Source organism: Pinus tabuliformis, chromosome 1_1 (genome assembly GCF_031772625.1).
Source record: "Pinus tabuliformis cultivar Carrire ecotype Pingquan chromosome 1_1, CPIR1, whole genome shotgun sequence".
Taxonomy (NCBI): Eukaryota; Viridiplantae; Streptophyta; class Pinopsida; order Pinales; family Pinaceae; genus Pinus; species Pinus tabuliformis.
The window spans coordinates 833,704,421-833,725,319 of record NC_142297.1 but is presented as its reverse complement, the minus strand read 5'-3'; the positions used below and the strand labels follow the sequence as shown (position 1 = coordinate 833,725,319).

At 39.3% G+C, this 20,899-nt stretch overlaps 1 protein-coding gene across 2 annotated transcripts in view; it reads right to left on the bottom strand.

The window, feature by feature from the left end:
* LOC149216720 (putative U3 small nucleolar RNA-associated protein 11) overlaps nt 1–20,062 on the bottom strand; it is an 87,791-nt gene extending 67,729 nt beyond the window's left edge. Inside the window, exons 1-6 of one of the 2 annotated variants that reach the window (XM_089392828.1) lie at nt 19,580–20,062; nt 19,316–19,395; nt 19,063–19,153; nt 18,680–18,771; nt 18,505–18,598; nt 18,329–18,408 (exon numbers count right to left, since the gene is read on the bottom strand). In XM_089392828.1, the coding sequence (XP_089248954.1) occupies nt 18,329–18,408; nt 18,505–18,598; nt 18,680–18,771; nt 19,063–19,153; nt 19,316–19,371 (413 nt within the window). In that variant the 5' untranslated portion in view covers nt 19,372–19,395; nt 19,580–20,062. The remainder of the gene's footprint in view (nt 1–18,328; nt 18,409–18,504; nt 18,599–18,679; nt 18,772–19,062; nt 19,154–19,315; nt 19,396–19,579) is intronic. The other variant, XM_089392827.1, reaches the window with a different exon arrangement.
* Nucleotides 20,063–20,899: the final 837 nt, after the last annotated feature.

The following is a 20,899-nucleotide window of genomic DNA, read 5'->3' as shown; positions in this document are numbered from 1 at the left end:
ACTTGGTCAACACACGAACTGACATTTGTTTTGCAGTCAACCAACTGAGTCATTTCATGATGGAACTGACCAGAGTTCACTAGGTTGCTGCGAAGCATGTTTTGAGGTATCTCAAAGGCACAGCAAATTATGGATTGTGGTACAAACAGGTTGCTGGAGTGAGGCTTGAGGACTTCACAAATGCAGATTGGGCAAGGAGCTCCACAGATCAGAAGAGTGCTTCAGGTGGCGTCTTTGGCATTAGGTCAGCAGTTGTTTCCTGGTACAGCAGGAAGGAGAGATCGGTTGCACTAAGTCCAACAAAGGTTGAGTACATGGCTGCTAGTTTGCCAGCATGTGAGGATATTTAGATCAGGAAGTTGCTTGTAGGACTTTTCAGACAGAGGATGGAGCCTACTGTGATACAATGTGATAATCAGAGTTGCATCAAGCTCTTTGAGAACCCAATTTTTCATGATCGTTCAAAGCATATCGAGATCAGGTATCATCATCTTAGAGATTATGTGCAGAAAGGGATAGCGAAGCTACCGTACATTCCAACAAAGGAACAGACAACAGATATCTTGACCAAAGCATTAGTAAGAAGTAGTTTTGTTTAATTCAAAGATAAGTTGGGAGTTGTACAGAACCCTTCCTCGCTAAGAGGGAGTGTTGAAAAGTAGCGAGTAAATGTCTTCTTGACTTGTGCCTTAGTCGAGATAGACCTCGCTCAAGACTTCCTTAGCATGAACGAGTTCCTAGAAATTAGAACGAGTCATGAAGCAGTTAACTTATGCGCTAAATTTGGAGGCTCAGTTTTGTGTGTCTCCAAGTGCTAGTTTATTTTTGGAAAGGGACAAGTGAGAGTCTCAATGTCTAATTGAGGCTAGGACGAGTTACAAGAGTCAGTTTGACTCAGTTAACTAATCAATCACAAGTCCGACTTCTAAAATTAACTTGTCAGATTTAGCTAAGTCGAATTGCATAAAAGGAGGTCGAAAGGCACAACTGTAACATTATTGTTGAGCATGAGTTTTGTGTGTGAGCTAGTTGTGAGAAGAGTGTACCTAGGAGCAGCTTATACGCAGATCCTTGGCAAAGAATTTCCTTGTAGAAGTGCGCTAGGATTTAGGAGGAATTCCTAAATAATAGGGGTTGTCCATTAGTAGGAAATTGGAGCCAAACAAAGCAAGGAAATAGGGAGTAGAGGTCAAGTCTTGCAAGGAGGTTTCTAGCTTAGTCCAAGCAGTGAGATAAGTTGTATTCTTTGTTGAAACAATTGCCTTGTAAAGAGATCATATTGCTCTATTTTCTGTCAATAAAATTCTACAGCTAGCAGAGAGTTTTCCCAATTGGGTTCCCTAGAAAATATTGTGTTATTGTATTGTGTGATGGTCTTTTTTAATTCTGCAATTATTCCACTACAAATTTTTAGTAGAGAAATTTTGGGCCTTGGTGAATCAAACCCAGTTTCAATTGGTTCATCAAGCAGCTTCAGAATTTCAAGGAAAATCTACATGGATCCCTCTACCAAATTTACCAAAACCCTTCCATCTCTAACTTCAATTAACAATTCCTCTCCACAAGAACATGGATGTACACTGTAAAACCAAATATCCTCAAGTTTCCTAACTCTAGTTCTAACCCTATGAATGCCTCCTCTAGAGGCTTGTTCCACAATATCCTATGAGGATCCTTATTTTGCTTATATATTGTGTCGTTACATGCCTTTGCCCAAAGAGACATTGGCAACTCATGGTCAAGTATCATTGTCTTGAGATAATTGATATAATACCCTTGAATTAGTCCTCGGAATTTAAATGTATATGTACATATGATACCTGGGCTAGCAAGCCGATACATACAATACCTAGGCTAGAGGCCTGGGTGCTTATGTATATGTGTGATGGGCCTATGAGCCATTGTACGTTTATGTTTAGAGGCCAGAGTGCCTATGTGTTAAAAGGCCAATATGCCTAGCAAATATGTTGAATTAATAAAATAACACCACAGCTAAAGATCAAGAGGCAAAAAGTATTGGGGGCTAAGACTCCACAAAAAGGGGAAGATGAGGTGGTGGAACCAAGACACAGTTCCTAAGCCAAATAACTATTACTATTATAATATTTTTTAAGTAACTAAGTGGGATAATATTATAACATATTATAATGAAATATTATAATATATTATTATCCTAAGGCATGAATAAAAGGTAAAGGGAGGGGTTATTATTATTCAACCTTTCCTTTCCATCATATACTACCATTAGGGTGCAAGTGCATTTCTCCTTGGGTTGACAGTTGTCTCTGGCAAGGTTAGAGTCCTGGAGGGAGAAGTGTAGAGATAGGGGTCCCTGTATGGGTTTGTATGGTGCCTAGGGACCCCCAAGGGTAGTTGGAACTCCTGGAAACCACAGGACTCTAAGACATCCCTGGTCAACGTGGGTTGGAAACCTTGGAAGGGTAGTGGCATAGCTGATGGACTGTGGGTGCAAAGAAGGGGGTGCACTATCTTTGATTGTGTCAAACAATGGGGGATGCGAGACTTTCATTGGAGGATTGTTGGGGTTTGTTACCATGGCCTGATTATGTTAATCTTGGTTATGTACATAGCATTAGGTAGCCATTATCATTATGGAGTCATGAACCTAGCTCAAGGGTGATCAGTTGCTAAGGGGTTATGAGTAGCACAACCTATGGTTGGGTGGAACATCCAGGTTTGCATCGAATCAAAGGACTTTATCAAATAAGTGTTCAAAACGGTTTATCTTGTTTATGGTTCTCACGCATGTTATTATTATTTTTTGGTTATGTTGTATGTTTTTGTGTCTCTGTTGGGGGGGGGGGGGGGGGGGGGGGGGGGGGGGGGTTCAATAGCATTGTGAGTGGCATCACCCTGGCTGGGTAGTTGGAGGGTGTTACAAGTGGTATCAAAGCATCGGTTACAACATCGGACATGTTGTCGCTTAAGTTGTACAGGCATCGCGGCAACGACTCAGGTCAGGGACTGTTACCCTGAACCCCAACCTCTCCGTTCTAGTTGTCTACTACCGCCAAATTTTACTTCAACTATTATCATCCCCAAAGGCCCCTTTGTGAGGGTGGTACAGTCCTCCTCATCATCAAGGCACTGCACACACCCACCTCCAAAGGTCTATCGTGTGAGAAGGGCCAAGAAGTTGCCTCCCTGGCTCTCATCCACCCATGTATCCGATTGATGTTGCGTCCTCAAGTACTCATGCACAACAACAATCTCCTCATGTGTACATCCAAGCTTGTCCTTCGTCAACTGAAAGTCATATATGCCCATAGCATACCTGCAAAAGTCCACAATGCCAGCTGGATCTCTACCTGCATAACCTTCCCCAACCACTGCCTTAGAAGAAGTACTCGAACTTCCCCTCTCATCAGCAACTCCATGGTGAAGTCTCTCAGTAGAAGATGCACCTGTCATACTCCTCAAGATGTGTGGAACTGCCTTTCCACCTCCATCTTTCTTCCTAGCTCTCGCAACAAAATCAATCATCCTCTTCTCCTTTGTTGCTTGAGTCATACATCCAAGTTCCCTTTGCTCCACATAATCATGCTTCACATCTGGGTCCTTTGGATACAAAGTCATCGAAGCAATCCTTGGTTGATATCCCAAGTGACTCTTCCTTGTCATAGGAACAATCATGGTCTGCCCTCCAGCTGTAATCAAGAGTATGTCACGGTCCACCATTGGTATGGCTTGTGCAACTACCAAGAAGTCTTGCCCCAGCACCATAGCATGATCATCCATATCAATCACCCTCAAATCCAACCTGCCAAACCACGAACCCACTCTCACTTGTGTGTTCTTCAAAACACCTACCACAGCTTTCATGGTAGAGTTTATAGCTTTGAAAGCACTCAACTCTCTTTCCACTTCAGCTTTCTTCCCAAAAGATGTTGTTGCCTTCCTACTAAGGAAACTATGTGTAGCCCCCGTATCAACCAATGCAGCAAACTTCTTGCCATGTACAGTCACCTGCACAAAACTCAACCTCAAGGAGTCTACATCCTTTGTAGGCTTTATCTTGTGTCTTACCTCAGCAACCTTCTTCAACAATTCGACCTCAGAGGAGTTTTTTGACCTGCGCTTCGACCTGGTTGTCCTCTTAACCCTTTCGGTTCATTTGAGCAATTCAATCTTGGTCTAGCTTGAGTTCCATCAAGCTTCTCCTTCATTGCATCATGCTCAAGTGCACCTACTTGGCACACATTGACCTCCTCCACTCGAAGTGACCCAACCATTCGCATATCATCCTGCATGGCTCGGTAATAAGCTCCAAGTCTGTCAACGTAATCGAGTTCAGCTTCATCTATAGAAACGGGTTTAAAATCAAGAAAGTCCCTCTTGATCTCATCCTCAAGTCCCTTGACTTTAGCCTGCAACACAGTACTTCTCTCCCTCAATCAAACTCATTCCTCCATGAGTTCTTGGAGTTTTCAATAACCCTGTCGTATCTTCTCATCAAGTTCATCAAGTTCAGCAGACCTGCCATGAAGATTACCCAATTCCTTCTGCACCTTCATTATCCCATCTCGAGTGTGCCCCAAGAGTTCCCACTCTTGCACAAGAGCCTCATAGTGTTGTTGCTTCTTGTCCTTCCAATAACCTGTCATGTCTTCAAGCTTTTGAAAAGCTCTCTCTGCCATCTTCCTTCATTCATCTTGGCCCAAGCTCAATGCTTCACCACCTGCTTCACTTTTCCTCAAATCAAAGCCCAATACCATCTGTCATGAAGTGGCGCATGTATCTCTGCTCCAAAACTTCAAAATAAAAGCCCTACGGAAAGTGGACTCTGAGGCTTTTTAAGGCAGCGTTGTGGGCTTAAGACCCAGAGGAAAGAGGACAGAGGATTTGCGATAGGCCTCAAAGGCCTACGTTAAGTTATGAAGGGCCTTGATGGCCTCAGCCAGCAAGGTTGAGAGGAGAGAGAGCCCTAAAAAGGGCCTGCGTTAATCTTCAGAGAGAGGTCGAGATGCAGCATGGGAGGAAGAAGAAAGCAAGAGGGTAAAATGAGGGTTTGGAAAAGAGGAATAGGGACTACGGAGGAATAGCAAGGCAGGGAAAAGGAGGAAAAAGGTGTTACTGAGCAGATTTAAGGAGGGTCAAGGGTTAGAAGAGGGCTTTAGGGGGGAGTGTAGGCCAAGACAAGGGTAGCGAAGAGATTTAGGCTACCAGGAGCACAGGGAAGTTGACAACAAGGGTATAGGGGCCCACGACCAAGGCTAAAGGTCAAAAAAGTTTACAGAATTTCAATGAAAAAAAATTCCAACTGAATCAGTTTTGCTAAATAGTCCTTCACATTAGCCCTACAAACAAATATGAGATTAAATCTTGCCCTCCTAGGCTTAGATCTATCTCAAACCCCAACTCATTCTCTTGAATATGCTTTTAGATCTTCACATACACAAGTAAAAATAAAATACCTAAACAATATGTACCAAAATAAAAATAAAACCCAAAACCCAAGATACCCCAATTGCAATGAAGGGTTAGAGAACAAAATTATTTACAAAATCTATTTTATAATATTTACAATTAATCACAAGCTATACTTAGCAGATCTACATTTATGTGCACAATTAAATTGGAGATAAATGATTAAACAAAAATAATAATAATAATTTTAAGCCATGATCAAGATCTCTGCAAAACAAATAATCGTCAAATAGATCTCAGAAATTAAGTCTCTGGACTTGGGAGTTGGTTGGTCTAATCGAAGAATTCCCTCACACCCAAGATTTGAATCTCGATTAGATCTCTACACACTTAAGATTAAAATTGTAGCTTCAAAAGGGTGTAAATACACAAAAAAACCATCAAGATCTAGAAATACCTGCTAGATCTATCAAATTAGAACGTTTTTCTAAAACCCAAAACCTAATGCAAGATACCCATGCAAATAGATAATTCAACTGGTGGCTAATGAAATGAAAAACTTATAAAATTTAATTAAATAGAGCATTTAGGCACACATGATTCAGAAAAAATATGATCAGTAGACAGAAGAGGAACACCATCATGAATAAACCCCAAAGTTTTTTCTATTAATTCCATAAAAATATTACAGTAGCAGAGCTTGACTTAGAGCTTTCTCAAAAAAAATTGTAACTTGAGAAGCAAATGACTCATAATTCTCCAAATGTCTAGTTGGCTTGATCCCCGTCAAAATAATCTCGACCGTTGATCATCTTTTAATCTCCATTGTCAAAAATCTTTATTTTCGAGGAATTTTCGAATTTCTCATAAAAACCATTTTTTATTATAGCTCAAAATTAATTACCTTGAGCTAATTTTCTCAAAAATTTGACTTTGACTTAACCACCAAAGCCCAAAGGTCCAATTTTTCTTGAAATTTCCAATAATCCCTTGGTGGGGGACCTCCAAAAATTAATTTCTGTAAGACCCACGATTTTTTCCTCTTGGAAAATTTAATTTCTCTAGAATTTTAATTTTGATTTTAATTAATTAAGTTTTTGGCTCAGGATTTTAATTTATTTTTGCCAAAAATTTTAATTAATTGACACATGAGAGAATTAATAATTTTTTCCACCCTCAAATATTTTAGCCATGGTGCTAAAATATTATTTACATAAGATAATTATATTTCAGCCTTCAAAGGGGAGTGCGTTATAAACCCTCAATTTATTACCCAACTCTGTGACTCAATATGATCTAGTAAACCAAGTGATTTGTAATAAAATAATTTAGCCAATTAACTTAAATTATTCCCAAATCACTTTTTACAAAAGACTCGACTAAAACATTAGGACTCACCTAAAACCTTGACGATAAATTCCACCATAGTTTTGGAGTGAGGCCGGAGGGAAAAACTTTGTCGATCATCCATGTTTAAAAAATATCGCCATATTTTGAAAATATCAGCTATGTTTAAAAATATGAAAAAAAAATGATTTTTTATGCTTGCCGATATTTTCGCCAATATTTCCCGGATGCGGGTGACATCACTGTCCATGCCGCGTGTTAGAACAGTTATGAGGCATGTGGCTTGTCACATGGGCCTCTGTCAGCCCGGACAAGCCACGCCAAGCCAAGGAGCAGGCTCCTTAAATTCGCCGGAAGGCGATGCAATCAGCAAATTCGCAATGTTTTGCGAGGAGAGGAATGTAGTTAGGCTGTCTAGTCTGGAGCAGGGGAACGACGGGGGAATGTACAGGAGGTTGCAGGCGCCATTCAATGCGCTGCAATATCCGAGGAGCATGGGAGCTATTAAGGTTGCCTCCCTGACCTCTCTGCCGCATACCAGGCCGTTTGAGTGGGTTATTGCTTGGAACAAGGTTTCTGGAGGAATTGTAGGTGAGGGAAGCCATCGCCAAATGCCAAGGGAGAGGCTCAGGATGAGCAGTCGCAGAGGAATGGCTAGAGGGCATTCTGCCTCTCAGAGGCCTGAGATTTCTCCAACGTCCTCAGTTGAAATTACCTCTGAGCAAAACAGGCCTCCAGGCCGCAATGCTAGAGGCAATTGGGGCATTCCGGAGTGTGGTCACTCGGAACATCCGGCCATTCGTTATAGAATTCCCTGTGCTTTTGCTAATAACACTCTGATAGTGTCGGTTACTGTGGAGCATTGTAGCAGTGCTCGTGGGCGCTTGGATACGGTGACTGTCCCGCGGGTCGACATGGAGACTCCCACTGTAGACTTCACGCGTCCGGTTCAGACGGATGAAGCTGGCCCCAGCGAACCTGTTCAAAGAAGCTCGTGCCAGGGTAAGGAACCTGCTCAAAGGAGCTCGTGCCAGGGTAAGGATGCAGCGGAAAAGCTCAAGGGTCCAGCATCTGATGAACCTCACACCACGGATGACGATTAACTCAGCAGTCGCCAAGTCTGGGCAGCAAGGAATGAATTTCTCTGACCTTTTCATTTTCATGATTTTGTATATCTATTATGGAGTTTATGTCTGTAATTTCGGTCCATATCACCATAGTCTCAGCCCACGCGTCGTTCAACATGTTCACCATGTCGTTTTCCATACACAGCGTGTCGATTTGTGTTCACCTTGTCCAGTAATGCATCCATCGTGTCAGTTTCGATACTCACCGTGTCATGTAATGAATCCACCATGTCGATTACTGTATGCTACGTGTCGCTCTTCTATGCAAGGTAGCAATGACTGATATCTTCTCTGAAGGTACAGGGCTTTGGCCCAGATGTAATTTTTGTAATATTTTTGACTTTTTGTAATATAAATAGATCAGTGTTATCGAGAAAAAAAAAGATATTTTCGCCAATATTGTTGATAAATGTTTTCTGGACCCTCGCCAATATTTTGCCGATACCGATATTATCAACATTGATTATGTGACTTGATAGTTGTAGGTGTATTTGTTTTTAGGCAGATGAGGGCCTGATGAACTAGGCCTCAACCCTAGTTGTATTGGTCAAAGGACACATTTGTATATTAGCATTGTACTAGGGTTTGTAAGGGGCCATCATCCCCAGTGCGGGAGGCCTAAGGTTTTCTTATTGAAGGACTAATAAGGAATGTGTTTTGGGCCATAAAATATTGTGTATTGTTATTTTATCTCATTGTTGTTATATTGCACTGCTCAAAGTACTTTATTGTTGGAACTTGGGCATCTCTAGTGTGTTTGTGTTCCTAGCTAGGGCATAGACTAGACCTAGGGTGTGTGGAAATTCCAACAAAGGCAGCCTATTATGAATTGAAGCATGATATTGATACAAAAGAAACTATGCTTGCAATTTTAATGGGAAAGTTGAGGAGGAAATTGGCCTTGCTTGAGGCAGTAGAAAGAGAAGTTATTTGAGCGAAATGTTTTATCAATAAAACTCGCCAAATGCTCCAGGGTAAGTGCTTGGGTTGAAGTAAAAGCTAGATAAGATCATGGAATATGAGCAGTTATTTATTGAGAAAGAAATCATCTGTTGGAAAACCAGATGGAGGGGACCAAAGTTGATAATTTTTTTTCCCTGCAATGAGGTAATCAAAAGAATCCTCAACCTCTTTGGTTAAATTTCAATCCCTACACAATACACAACCCAACAAAGCATTCATTCCTAAAGCTGCATATGCAAGATATATCTCTTGACAACCAGGTAGATACAATTGAAGCTGTTGATGGGTATTCCTCAGCGGCATTACCTTTAGAGGACAGTGATAATTGCCAATTTCCCCAATATACACAAAAAATTAGGATGAATAGAAATGGGGACATCTTGAGTGGAAAATAACAACTGGTCTAGACCTTTTTGCAAAGATTCTGTTGTACAACCTCAATGCAAGGTTAACAATGTTACTTCTGAGAAATACAACAAAATAGGAGTTATCATAAGTTATAACAGAGTTGAATTGGAGGATCAAGGTACAGTTCAAATTATTTCTGTTAAAAATACAGCTGATCGTCAGATATACTTAAGCAAGGAATGCAAGGGAAACATCTATAACAATAACTAAGTCAAAAAAGAAGTTAGCATGCTAGTCCCAGGTGCAATGAATAATTCTGCTATTCTTCATGTGGTGGTCTGTGAGTTGGGAACTTGAAAAAAAGGATTCATAGTCATGTCATCAAATCTGGATTTGATTCAAATGTTTTTTTCCTATGAATCCTCTTGTTTACATGTGTATGAAATGCAGTAACATGGGGAATGCATGACAACTGCTTTACAGAGTATCTCAATGAAATATGGTTTTGTTGAGTGCAATGATTGTTGGGTTGGTCCTCTACAAATTAATGAATCTGCAGGAATGTTTTCAGGTGGTTTGAGAGCTCTCATTGATGTGAGATTCCCTTTTAAGAGAGAAAAAGGCAGTTGTCTATAACGCGACTTTTTGAAAGTCTTTCTGGCGGGTTTTCCCGGTCGAAATCCGGCAGGAATTTATTGGAATGGCAAGTTTGATAGCTAGTTTCTGCACAATGAAAGCGTCCCAGGGGTTTTCTAGGGTGCTGAATCCAAATATGCAGTTAAAAAACCATTTTAACTGCAACAAATCAAGACTTAACCTCAATTTCTTCCGCCGGATTCCGTCACCGGAATCTCCAAAAAGTCGCATTATAGACAACTCCGACAAAAAGTGGGTAGATTGTTAGCAAAAAATAAAAAAGTAATTACTGTGGTTAAGGATGGGTACATGACAAATCCTGTTATAATCCACACACCACCTCAATATGAGTTTTATACTATATAGTATAAATTTTAGTACTGCTTCAAAGTATTGTTTAAGATGCCAAGTCATGACATACTGCTTAGCTAATCGCTGGAGCCATTTTTCTCATCATACTCAAAAATTGAACCATTAATGGATGGTTATCTTTTTAGTAAAGAGATATTGATATGGTACTAAGATTTATTAGAGATTAAAAAAATCACCCCAAACAAGAGTACTGTAAGAATGTTTCAGTCGAGTTATGATCTAGTGAATAAATTGCATTTTGCTGGCGATGATGACCATGATGAATAATTGCTATCACTTCAAAATATCAAAATCAAGATTCAATTCCACATATTGGAAAGTTCTGGTTGTGAAAAAACTAGGAGAAGGTTTACAAATGGTATTCAAGCAACATCTGATATTCCCCATCTCCACGAATAAAATATTGAAATTCACTTTGTATACTGTTGATAATGATGCATTTACATGGTAAACAGAAAATAGATCCTTTGAGGGGCATCCTTATGCAGTATTGGATGTTTTTCATATGTCTTCCAGGAATCATGGAAATGCAGTGGCCATCAAAATAGTTTGGTAACACTCAAGGATAACAATTCCATTATTGAAAAGGTAAGTTTTCACAATAGTTCTCATACGAGGAAATCTGGAAATGTCTCTGTTAGAAGATGGTACCACAGAATAGGTTCTGGCCTAAAGGATACAGATGAGAGTGTTGTTAAGACAGGCAAGGGGAAGGTAAAGAGTTTTCAGAAGTTGATTGAAATTTGAAACCAAAACATCTTGTTCTTGCATTAAAAAGCATGAGCAGGTTGCATAGGCTGTTGACATTTTGCTGAAAGCTTTGTAAATAGTTATTTTCTCTCTAGATAATATATATCCTTCAGATTTTGTAGTCCCTGATAAACGTTCTCTTTCCAGTCACCCATGGTTGTCAAGCTTGACCTAATGACTTCATTGATGTTGAAGAGGCCTCTAACAGTCCTTGTTGAAATAGCTGCTTTTGTTGAAGATCCGCTTACTGAATTATGCTGCAAGGTAGCCGTAAATAATTCTTCTCTCTAGATAATATATATCCTTCAGATTTTGTAGTCCCTGATAAACGTTCCCTTTCCAGTCACCCATAGTTGGTTGTCAAGCTTGACCTAATGACTTCATTGATGTTGAAGAGGCCTCTAACAGTCCTTGTTGAAATAGCTGCTTTTGTTGAAGATCGCTTACTGAACTATGCTGCAAGGTAGCCACCCTTCCAACCTGATCAGGAGATAGAGACTCTAGGGGATCATTCTCACCATCATTTTCCTTCCGTACACAAGGTTAGGTCACTCCTTCGATAGGTTACTCGATAGATCACTCGAAAGTTTAGGTCAATACACTCGAATGACTTTCCTCAATAATCACATGACCTTAATTACTTATTGGGTGGGGAGCACACCAGTTCCTTGAATTGAATTAGGTGGGTAGTAGACTGCATCGTAGTCTGAATCTTTTGGTGTGATGTTGTCCACCAAATTACTATAACAGAGGCACACAACTGTGCTGAATAGGTGTCACAGTGTCTGGTTGCAATGAAATCACTCAAGACTGTAAATTCAACTGTTAGTATACCAGCATAGGATCCATCTTAAATACGGATCTAACATTATAGCCGAGAGGGATACAATGTCTTCACATGCAATTTTTTTATGAGTCGACATTATTGAGCCGACAGGCTCATGCTACAGCCCAGTATGATGTGTAACGCTGTCCGTCCATCATCAAAGTTGAAATTTTGCTCATCTCGGTCAAAATAAAAATTAAAAATTAAAATTAAAATTAAAAATCTAAAAATAAATAAATAAATAAAATAACTATATAAATATTTTGTATAGTTATTTATTTTTCTATTTTTAGATTTTTTAAATTTTTTTATTTTGACCGAGATGAGCAAAATTTCAACTTTGGTGATGGACAGACAGCGTTAAACATCATACTGGGCTGTAGAATGAGCCTCTCAGATCAATTAACATGTTTCTCTTGTTGATGCATAGACTGCACTTAGTTGTTAGCCTGGCTTAGGAATTGTTATCTCTTGTTGGATATTTTGGTGGTGGATAATTTCTAAGGTTCAAGCTTGTTTTCATTTGGGGTTCTTTGTGGGAAGTTACAAATGGTTTTAGCAAGATTTTATGATCTTATTTTTGAATCTATATGCAAGAAATCCATTTGTGTGTCTGAATAATGCAATTAAGTACAAATGTAGTGGCATGGCAACTATCCATGTAAGATAAAGCGAGGAGTCAAGTCAATGTCAAGCAGGAAGATGAGTTTTCCCCTTTGATATGAGGTAGCAAAATATTGGAAGACCATAACACTAGTTCACCTTGTCATTCTCTGCTGATGGACATGTTGACTTTCACATGTTAGTTTCACAATTTAAAGGCTGAGGTCAAACTTACCAAAGTGGCATGAGAATTCAAACAGATAACTAGGCATGGCCACCTGTACATGACCAAGTCACCTTAGAAGCAAGACTCCCATGCTAAGTCAATGCGCATAAAAGCTGAGTCAATGCTTCACATACTTTTTGTATGCATGGCTTTAAGAATTAACTTGATCTTCTTATCCAAGTAAGGCATGGGAGATACCCTCAGAGATACTCACGTGGTTATGTTTAAGGTTATGTTTTAGCACAAAGAGTGGTAGCATAGAAGATGTTGGAAAGTTAAGTGATGACAACAGCATATCTCACACATTAATTCTGGAAATAGCAGTTAAAACTTACAGAGACCAGTGTACAGCTATGAGCGGAATCAACAAATTTATGGGCGAAGTCATGATCAGGAAAGCTGGCAGTTTCCTGTAGAGAAAACAGTGAAACGGCAGCTACAGGGAATGAACATTTAGCAGTTTCTTGTATGTGAAAGTTGTATATAGCTTCAGTTCAGCAAGAAAATGTCCAGCATTTGACCATTGGGAAAAGTATTTTTGTCATCAAACTGCATGCTACAGCCAGCTACAAATCAGTTTAATAATAGTTAACTGCTGTGAATTTAATGAGAACAAATGGCCACTTCAATGATATGCCTGAAAGTCCAGCACTGAGGATTATTCTTGGAGACAGTTTGACAGATGGTGGAGGAGGATTTTGGTGGAAGGATAGTTATTTGGGGCAGCGAGTAAAAAGCAAGAAAATCCCTCTAAAACAGAACAAAAGTCATCCAAAGCAGCATGCCAACTTAGCTGGAAAGCATGTAGAGCTTCTCAAGGATGGGGAATTTCACAAATATTGATGCAGGGATAGTTCAAGCTCTGGCTAACACCCCCAGGTAATTGACCTGGATCACGCTGAAGCTCCAAAGCTTGTAAATCTTGTGCTCAAGGCTTTGGAGGCTTTAACAAGAGCTGCTAGTGCAGAAGAGCAAGTTTCCAAGTCAGAAGACAAATATAAAATGAAGGCTTTGGTAGTAGAAGAAACAAATCATAACATGTCCAACTTCATCTTGAGTGGAGGGGAACTACAAGCTAAGCAGAATGAAGTTAATCAAAGACAGGATTGGCAAGGAACAGTTTTGGGACAAACAAGTATAGATTGACGAAGGCTTTACAGATTCACTAAGAGATCAAGTAGCACATTTGAATGAGCATATGGAATGTGATATGAGATTAGAAAGGAATGAAAATGCAAAAGCTTCAAATTGAGAAGAACGTGAAGAACAATGCATTCATGCCTCAAGTATGTTCTTAAATGGAAAAAAAAAAGGCTTTTAAGATGTCTATTGCCAATGAATTCTCAGCATTTGAACAGAGTCCTTGGGTATTTGAGTTAGTTTTCAGTGCATGTTTCCAGTCTACAGGCTCAGAAATATGTGGCTTAATTGGTGTCCTGTGTGCTCAGAGTTCAGCAAGATGATCTAGACTCCTCAACTTGCTGATGAATCTGCTCCCTGCAGCACAATATGCAGGTGAGAGTGCTGCAGAATGGTTTGAGTTACTCTTCAAAACCATAGAGTCTGATGATGCACTGATAAGGAGCATGCAGCAGTAGTTGTTGCAGCTGTTTGTAACTTTTCACTGTAACCATATCTAGATGCACTGTCAACTGAAAACAGTGCATACATAAGGGGGAGGGGAATATAATGCCCCCGATTGGTCCCCAAAATTGTAAATGTATATGTACATATGATACCTAGAATGGTGAGCCAGTACATGATAATTACGCTGGTGAGCCAGGTTCTGCCGAGGCCTACAGGCCAGTATACAGTAACGTTTATGTGTTTAAAGGCCAACGAGCCTAACAAATATAACATGTAAACATGCTGAATTAATAAAATAACACCACAACTGCAGACCAATGGACAAAAAGAATATGGAGGGCTCGAGCATCGGACTCCACAAAAAGGAAAAGGTAAGGTGGTCAAACCAAGATATGGTTCCAACTTCCAAAGCCAAATTACTATTACTGTTATAATTTTCTTAAAGTAACTTTATGGGATAATATTATAATATATTATTATCCTAAGCCATAAATAAAAGGTAAAGGGTACGGGGCGGGGCGTGAATTATCATTCAGCCTTCATTTCCATCAGGAACTACCAAGGGGTCACTGTGGTGCTAGTTTTGGAGAGAACAGAAAGACCCCTAGCTCTTGTACCCGAGGGCCATACGTGGGTCAAGGTACGAGTGCAATTCTCCTTGGGCTACCTTGGAAAATGTCAGAGCCATGGAGGGACAAGTGTCCCTGTTGGTCTAGAGTGGATGTGGATACCCCCAAGGGCAGCTGGAACTCCTTGAAGCCACAAGGCTCTATGACATCCTTGGCCAATCCAAGTCGGAAACTCTAGAAGTGTAATGGCACAGCCTGATGGACTATGGGTGCAGAGAAGGGGATGCACTACGTTGGGTTGTATGCATCGATGGGGGGGTGAGATTTTTGGTTTGAGGCTGCTAAGGTTGTGAAATTGTTGGTCACAAAAGTACGAGCCTAGCCCAGTAGTTGATTTCTCTAGATACATAAAAATAGAAGGATACAAAAGTGCAAGACGGAAGGCTTCTACCTATGCAACACTCGTAAAGAGTAATACTAGTGGCCACGTATAGGGGAATGATTGATGATGCATGTTGTACAAAGAATGGCCTTCCCCCAAAAGACAATTTTATATTCTAAGAATGAAGCATATAGCAGGCCATTTCCATGATGCCCTATTCTTATGCTCGGCCACTCTATTTTGCTCGAGATAATTATATTTGTGTCCAACTAATGACCACAAAGTAGGTCAAAGGGATTGTTGAGTACAATGATGTCCATAAAATGCGGGAGAACCAAACAGTTTCCTCTAAAAAATACAATGCATGAATATAAAAGGTACAATGCAAGAACATAGAAGATAAAATGTATGGAATGCCCTGACGGAGAAGATCCAGGGGCTAATGGGTCTAAGGATCAGACCCATCTCTCGCAACATCTGAGACTCACTGAAGAACATTGAAAAAAATTCCAAAAAGTTTGTTGCCCTGATGAAGGGCCAGTGGGAGGTGCGGACTGTCCACTAACCCATTGTCTGGGGGAGTTTGCACACCGTTGAGGTCTGGAGGACCTAGTCCATCTCCCAGGGACGGATTTGAGACAATTTCGCTGCTGAGGTCTCGTGTGACAAGGTGAGGTTCCACGGATCCTCACTGGTCTAGAGTTTGGGTATGAAAGGGTATCAATCGTTCTCTTTGTGCCCCTGTCTAAAGGTAGTACCCTGAAAAATGTCGTGATCCTTTGTGTGGGGTCGGGTCTGATGGGAGGCTGAAGAATATGCGCTAGGAACTTGAGAGCTTCCTGCATATATAGGGCCAAACATCTCTGATCGGGATACCTGAAAAAGTTTGCGAGGGTTTGAGAGTCTCTGAACAAGCAATGGAACCTTCCTCTGATCTCGTAGTAGATAGGGCATCCAAAAATGAAGTGCACCTCAATCTCTACTTCCTGTAAATGACATACCTAGCAGATTCTATCTGGTCTATCAATCTGGTGGTCCGTCCCTACCCAAAGTCTCTGAGAACCCACTCTGAACTGGCCTAGAGGAATGCGAAGAGCATGCATCCAGTGGCGAAACATATATTGGGGTCGAGTAATGAGCCCATCTCTCAACTCCAAGAAGTGCTCAGTGTAGAAGGCCATCTTTAGGCGCAACCATCCCAGATGATTGACCCAAGTGACCTGGACGAACTGCCTGTAGATGTCCTCCCTGATGATCTTGTTCAACTCTTGTCTAGTAGGTAGAAGGTGACCAAGAGCATCCAAGGAATATCAGAAAGGAGAGAGACGATCCAACTAAGTAAAAGATAAATATATTAGTTTCCAATAGATGACCACAAAGTAGGGTCAATGGGACCATAGAAATGCCATGAGCGGTGAAACCAATGGAAAGCATTACCAATATACTCGCATTCCCCATTAATCTGAGGATACCTGATTGGTTGTTTGTGTTGAGCTTCAAAGAGTTTTGAATTGTTGGATTTGCCAAACACATCAACCTTCAATTTAATGGTGTAGACCCATTGAAATCGAGGACAATCAACAAAAAGAGGAAGTACTAGGCTCTCCCAAGACAAATGACAATGAGAACATAAATATCATCGTGAACTAACCCAAGGACTTAGAGGCACACCTTGAGTTGTCCTTTGGAAGGGCTTGAGTCTCAATGATGTTTAGCCATCACACATCCATCAAAAACACCCCTAGGAGGGTTGATCTATGGAAGACTCTTAGTGAGGCTAAGACAACTCATGTCTCAAGGATTCATAATGGATGTGACCTAGACGAAAGGACCATAGTTTATTGTCATCATCAAAATTAACCTCCATTGTAGTGAAATTATTCTAAGCTTAAGATGAAGAAGACTTTTCAAACTTGAACATGCATTTCACTTCATCAAAAACATCAAGAAGCAACAAGTTTGACCACGTCCTATATGTCTTTAACATCCCATCTATTCGGCCAAAATTGGACCTTTTTATTGGAGTGTGTGACATGATAAATAGATAGAAGATTTGATCCAACTCCACGAACACAGAGAACATCACTATACAATGCCACAACCAAATATAAGGAGAGTTGAGTCATCACCGATAGTCGGTGAGAAGGTGTTTGTGCTTTGTCATCTGTCTAGATGTCCCAAAATCTACAATCCATTCAAGTGAAGAAATTCAAGACCATAAACTTATAAAGCAAACCGCACAACTAAATGTGCAATATTAGAAGTACTAACCATGTCTTCAAAGATGTTATTGTTGTTAATTGTTTGCTCGGTAACATCTTCAATTTTTTGAAGATGAAGAAGACAAGTTTTGAAAGAATGTCCCTCCTTGTCGTAATCAGAGGACACCCTGTTTCTCTTGGAGGAATTGGGTGATTCCCCTTCAGGCTCGTGAATAAATGAGGACAAGGGGTTAGGTCTCCTGAATTCTGCAAGGTGACTTGATGCTAGATAAGGATCAAAAACCATATATTCTAAAGGAGAAGATATTCTACTACATATAGTTCTTTCCTTTATGAGGCATAAGATAGGTCTTGGAGGTCTCACTACCACAAAGTATATATAAATTAATTTGAGTGGGATGATGCTTCTGGTGGGAGGAACTGTGACTTGTCAAGCTAGGAGTCTAAAACCAGATTTGTCCAACGGCATCAATGCTTTCTTCCCTGTTGTCCAAACAAGTTTCAGTAGAAAACAACAGCCAGAGACTTAGATTTCATTTAGATGTCAGAGCAGATAGGACTCAAATTTCTTCCCCCAACCTCCCCCAGCAGGATGTCCTCCTTCTGATAGATATTTGAGGAGACTCTGACTGACAAGGCTGGGATAGACTTCCAAGGACTAGCAGGCATGTGAATTCCAAGAGGGCCTACTGCCAAAGGTTATTTCCTTTGATCCAAAGTACTAGTCTCCATGCTTTACATGAGATTCAGTGGTAGGAGTGGAGTGGATCCCTGCTCTAGGGCTCACCCCAGGATTACCTCTATTATTCCATTGCCAAACAAAAGCACAAAATTCAATACGATTAACTGAATTTAATAGCAAAGAGAATCTAAAGAGAAATTAATGTTGATGCATGCATTTGCTTTTGCCATATCTGTGATCACACATTTGACAACTAAAGGTATTATGGCTTACTGAACAAAATTGGCATGCTAATAATACCTGTCTTCGGCAAAATAAGTGTGTTTGTTTGAAGGAGGGCAACCAATGCAATGAAGTGAAGACTGAAGTCGCTCTACTTTCTGTATCATTCATAATAAACCCATTAAAATATTGCAAAAAAATATAAAAATACCATCCGCCTTCACATTGTGCAATGTACTTAGTAATGTTTGTACCTTCTTTTCACTCTGTGCTTTTTGAAGCACATACTGAATGTCCTGGGTCTTCATTAATAACAGTTCCTCGTTGGAATATTGCTTTGCACGACTCCTAAGCAACAAAAAATAATTAACTTTTAACATCTTAAACTTCGTTGCAAGTAAAGCAAGAAAGAATGAAATATTTCCTTACTTTGGACGGTGCACTCCATCAACAGTCTTAGTGTTGATCATCTTGAAATAAAATTCATCGGGGTTTCTAGATGCTGCTTTCTCTTGAAGCCTCTACATTATCAACAACAATCCAAACCATCAGAAGTAAAGACAGTGAAGAAAAGCATACTAACAAAGTAACATATGAACACGCATCAGCAAACGCATGCCGATATATATAAATTGCACAGACAACTGTATCATAAATGAGAGATGCCATTCCGGATCCATGCCATTTCACAAAAAGAAGATTATGGGTAGTCCTAGATGCAGCTTTTCCAGTTTGCAAACATTATGAGAAACAATTTCAACCCAAAAATAATTTATCGAAAAACAATATATTAAGAATTTTTCATGGCATACCTGGATGTTTTTCTGTTTCTCGTGGTAATCACGAGCCCTGAGTACATAGTCCTTGTGTTTCTCTAGTAACCCAAATTTACTCCTTGCAGCCCTGCATGAACAAAATGCTAATAGTCTGTTTTTTTCTTCATGATTTATATTCCTAGGTTTTCAAAGTTTTCAAAGAAATATGCCAAAACAATCCTATTATTGTATTACCTTTTCCAAAAGAAATAACTGAGACTGAAAAATCAAAGAAAGAAGAAATACATACGGTTGAGCACGTTCCTTGTGAGCCCGCCGCTTTACAGCATTTCTTAACGACGACATAATTGAAAACTAGATAACGTAAATCTGCAAAGACAAAACAATTTGAAAATAGAAATCAAAACTTCTTTAGTGTACTCCTCATCCTTGCTGAGTGCCCAGACACACAAGCTAGATAGCATGATTACAGCCTAATGGGACAATAAAGCAATCAGACAATATATGTTTCTAATTAGAAACAAGTTAAACACCGAATTCATATAGTTCAAACCTCAAGCTGTCGAGTCCAGAGTTCGTTGCTGCTGTGCAAAATTCAGTTCAGGCTTTAAAGCCCTCTTCAGTGGACCAGTGGGTGAGTTCAAGAGGGCAACCGCTTCAGATTCAACCTTCACTTAATTAACATATAGATTTCCTGAGCTTCAGCCTGATAGGTGCAGGAAAAAGCTGGAGACCGGGAGATTCTTTCAGGTTGTATCTAGAGTTTGGCTTGCAAGCAGGCAACTAACGGGAATTTTCAAAGCCAAAAAATGTCATGAATACTAGTGAAAATCCAGCTGTTTATATTATAATCGATGCAGAAATATGGTTCAAAGCACTACAATGGCAATTTTGCCTTTCGACTATACTCCGCTACTTTTTAAAAACCGATGAAAGAAACAAAACAAAAGCCTAGCGCTGCAAAAGACCAGGTAGCTTTGAGTCGTTGAACATATTATAAACCCTCCTTCAAAACAAAACCCTAAACCATAATGCTATGGGAAACTGCTGAAAGAGAAAGTTAAGGTTAGTTGAATGTGGTTCTAATTGTGATGATTACCTTACATTACACATACATTACTGTACTTCTATATATTTTTTTTAAATAATTTATAAGAACATTGGTGAATACTTGATGTTTTTCTTGAAGTAAAAGTTTTTTTAATTTTAGATAGAGTGAGATGTAAAAAGAAAATTATAAATTAAAATAAATTTATATAATTTTTTAAAAATAATTTAGAACAACATTGGTGAATATTGATGTTTTCCTTAAGAGGAGAAAAATCTTTTATTTCGGGGTAGGTGGGATATAAAAATATATATATAAAGAGAAAGTTACGGTTAGTTGAATGTGGTTCTAATTGTGATGATTACCTTAGTCCAACATTACAAACACTGTACTTTTATATAATTTTTTAAAATTAATTTAGAAGAAGATTGTTGAATACTGATGTTTTTCTCGAAGTATAAAGTTCTTTTAATTTTGGATGGGGTGGGATGTAAAAAAAAATATAAATTAAAATAAATTTATATAATTTTTTAAAAATAATTTAGAATAAGATTGGTGAATATTGATGTTTTCTTCCGAGTATAAATTTTTTTTATTTTTGGATAGAGTGGGATATATATATACATAATTTAGAATAATAAATATTGATGTGTTTTTATTAGAAAGTTGTTTTAATTTTGGATTGGCTGTTATATATAATTTGTATTCTCTAAGTTTTTTAATTTTGGATAGGTGGGATGTCATAAAAACAAAAAGAGTTGTAAATTAAAATGAATTTATTTATTCTCGGTGAAGTGACGGAGTACAATAATCAAGATGTGTATG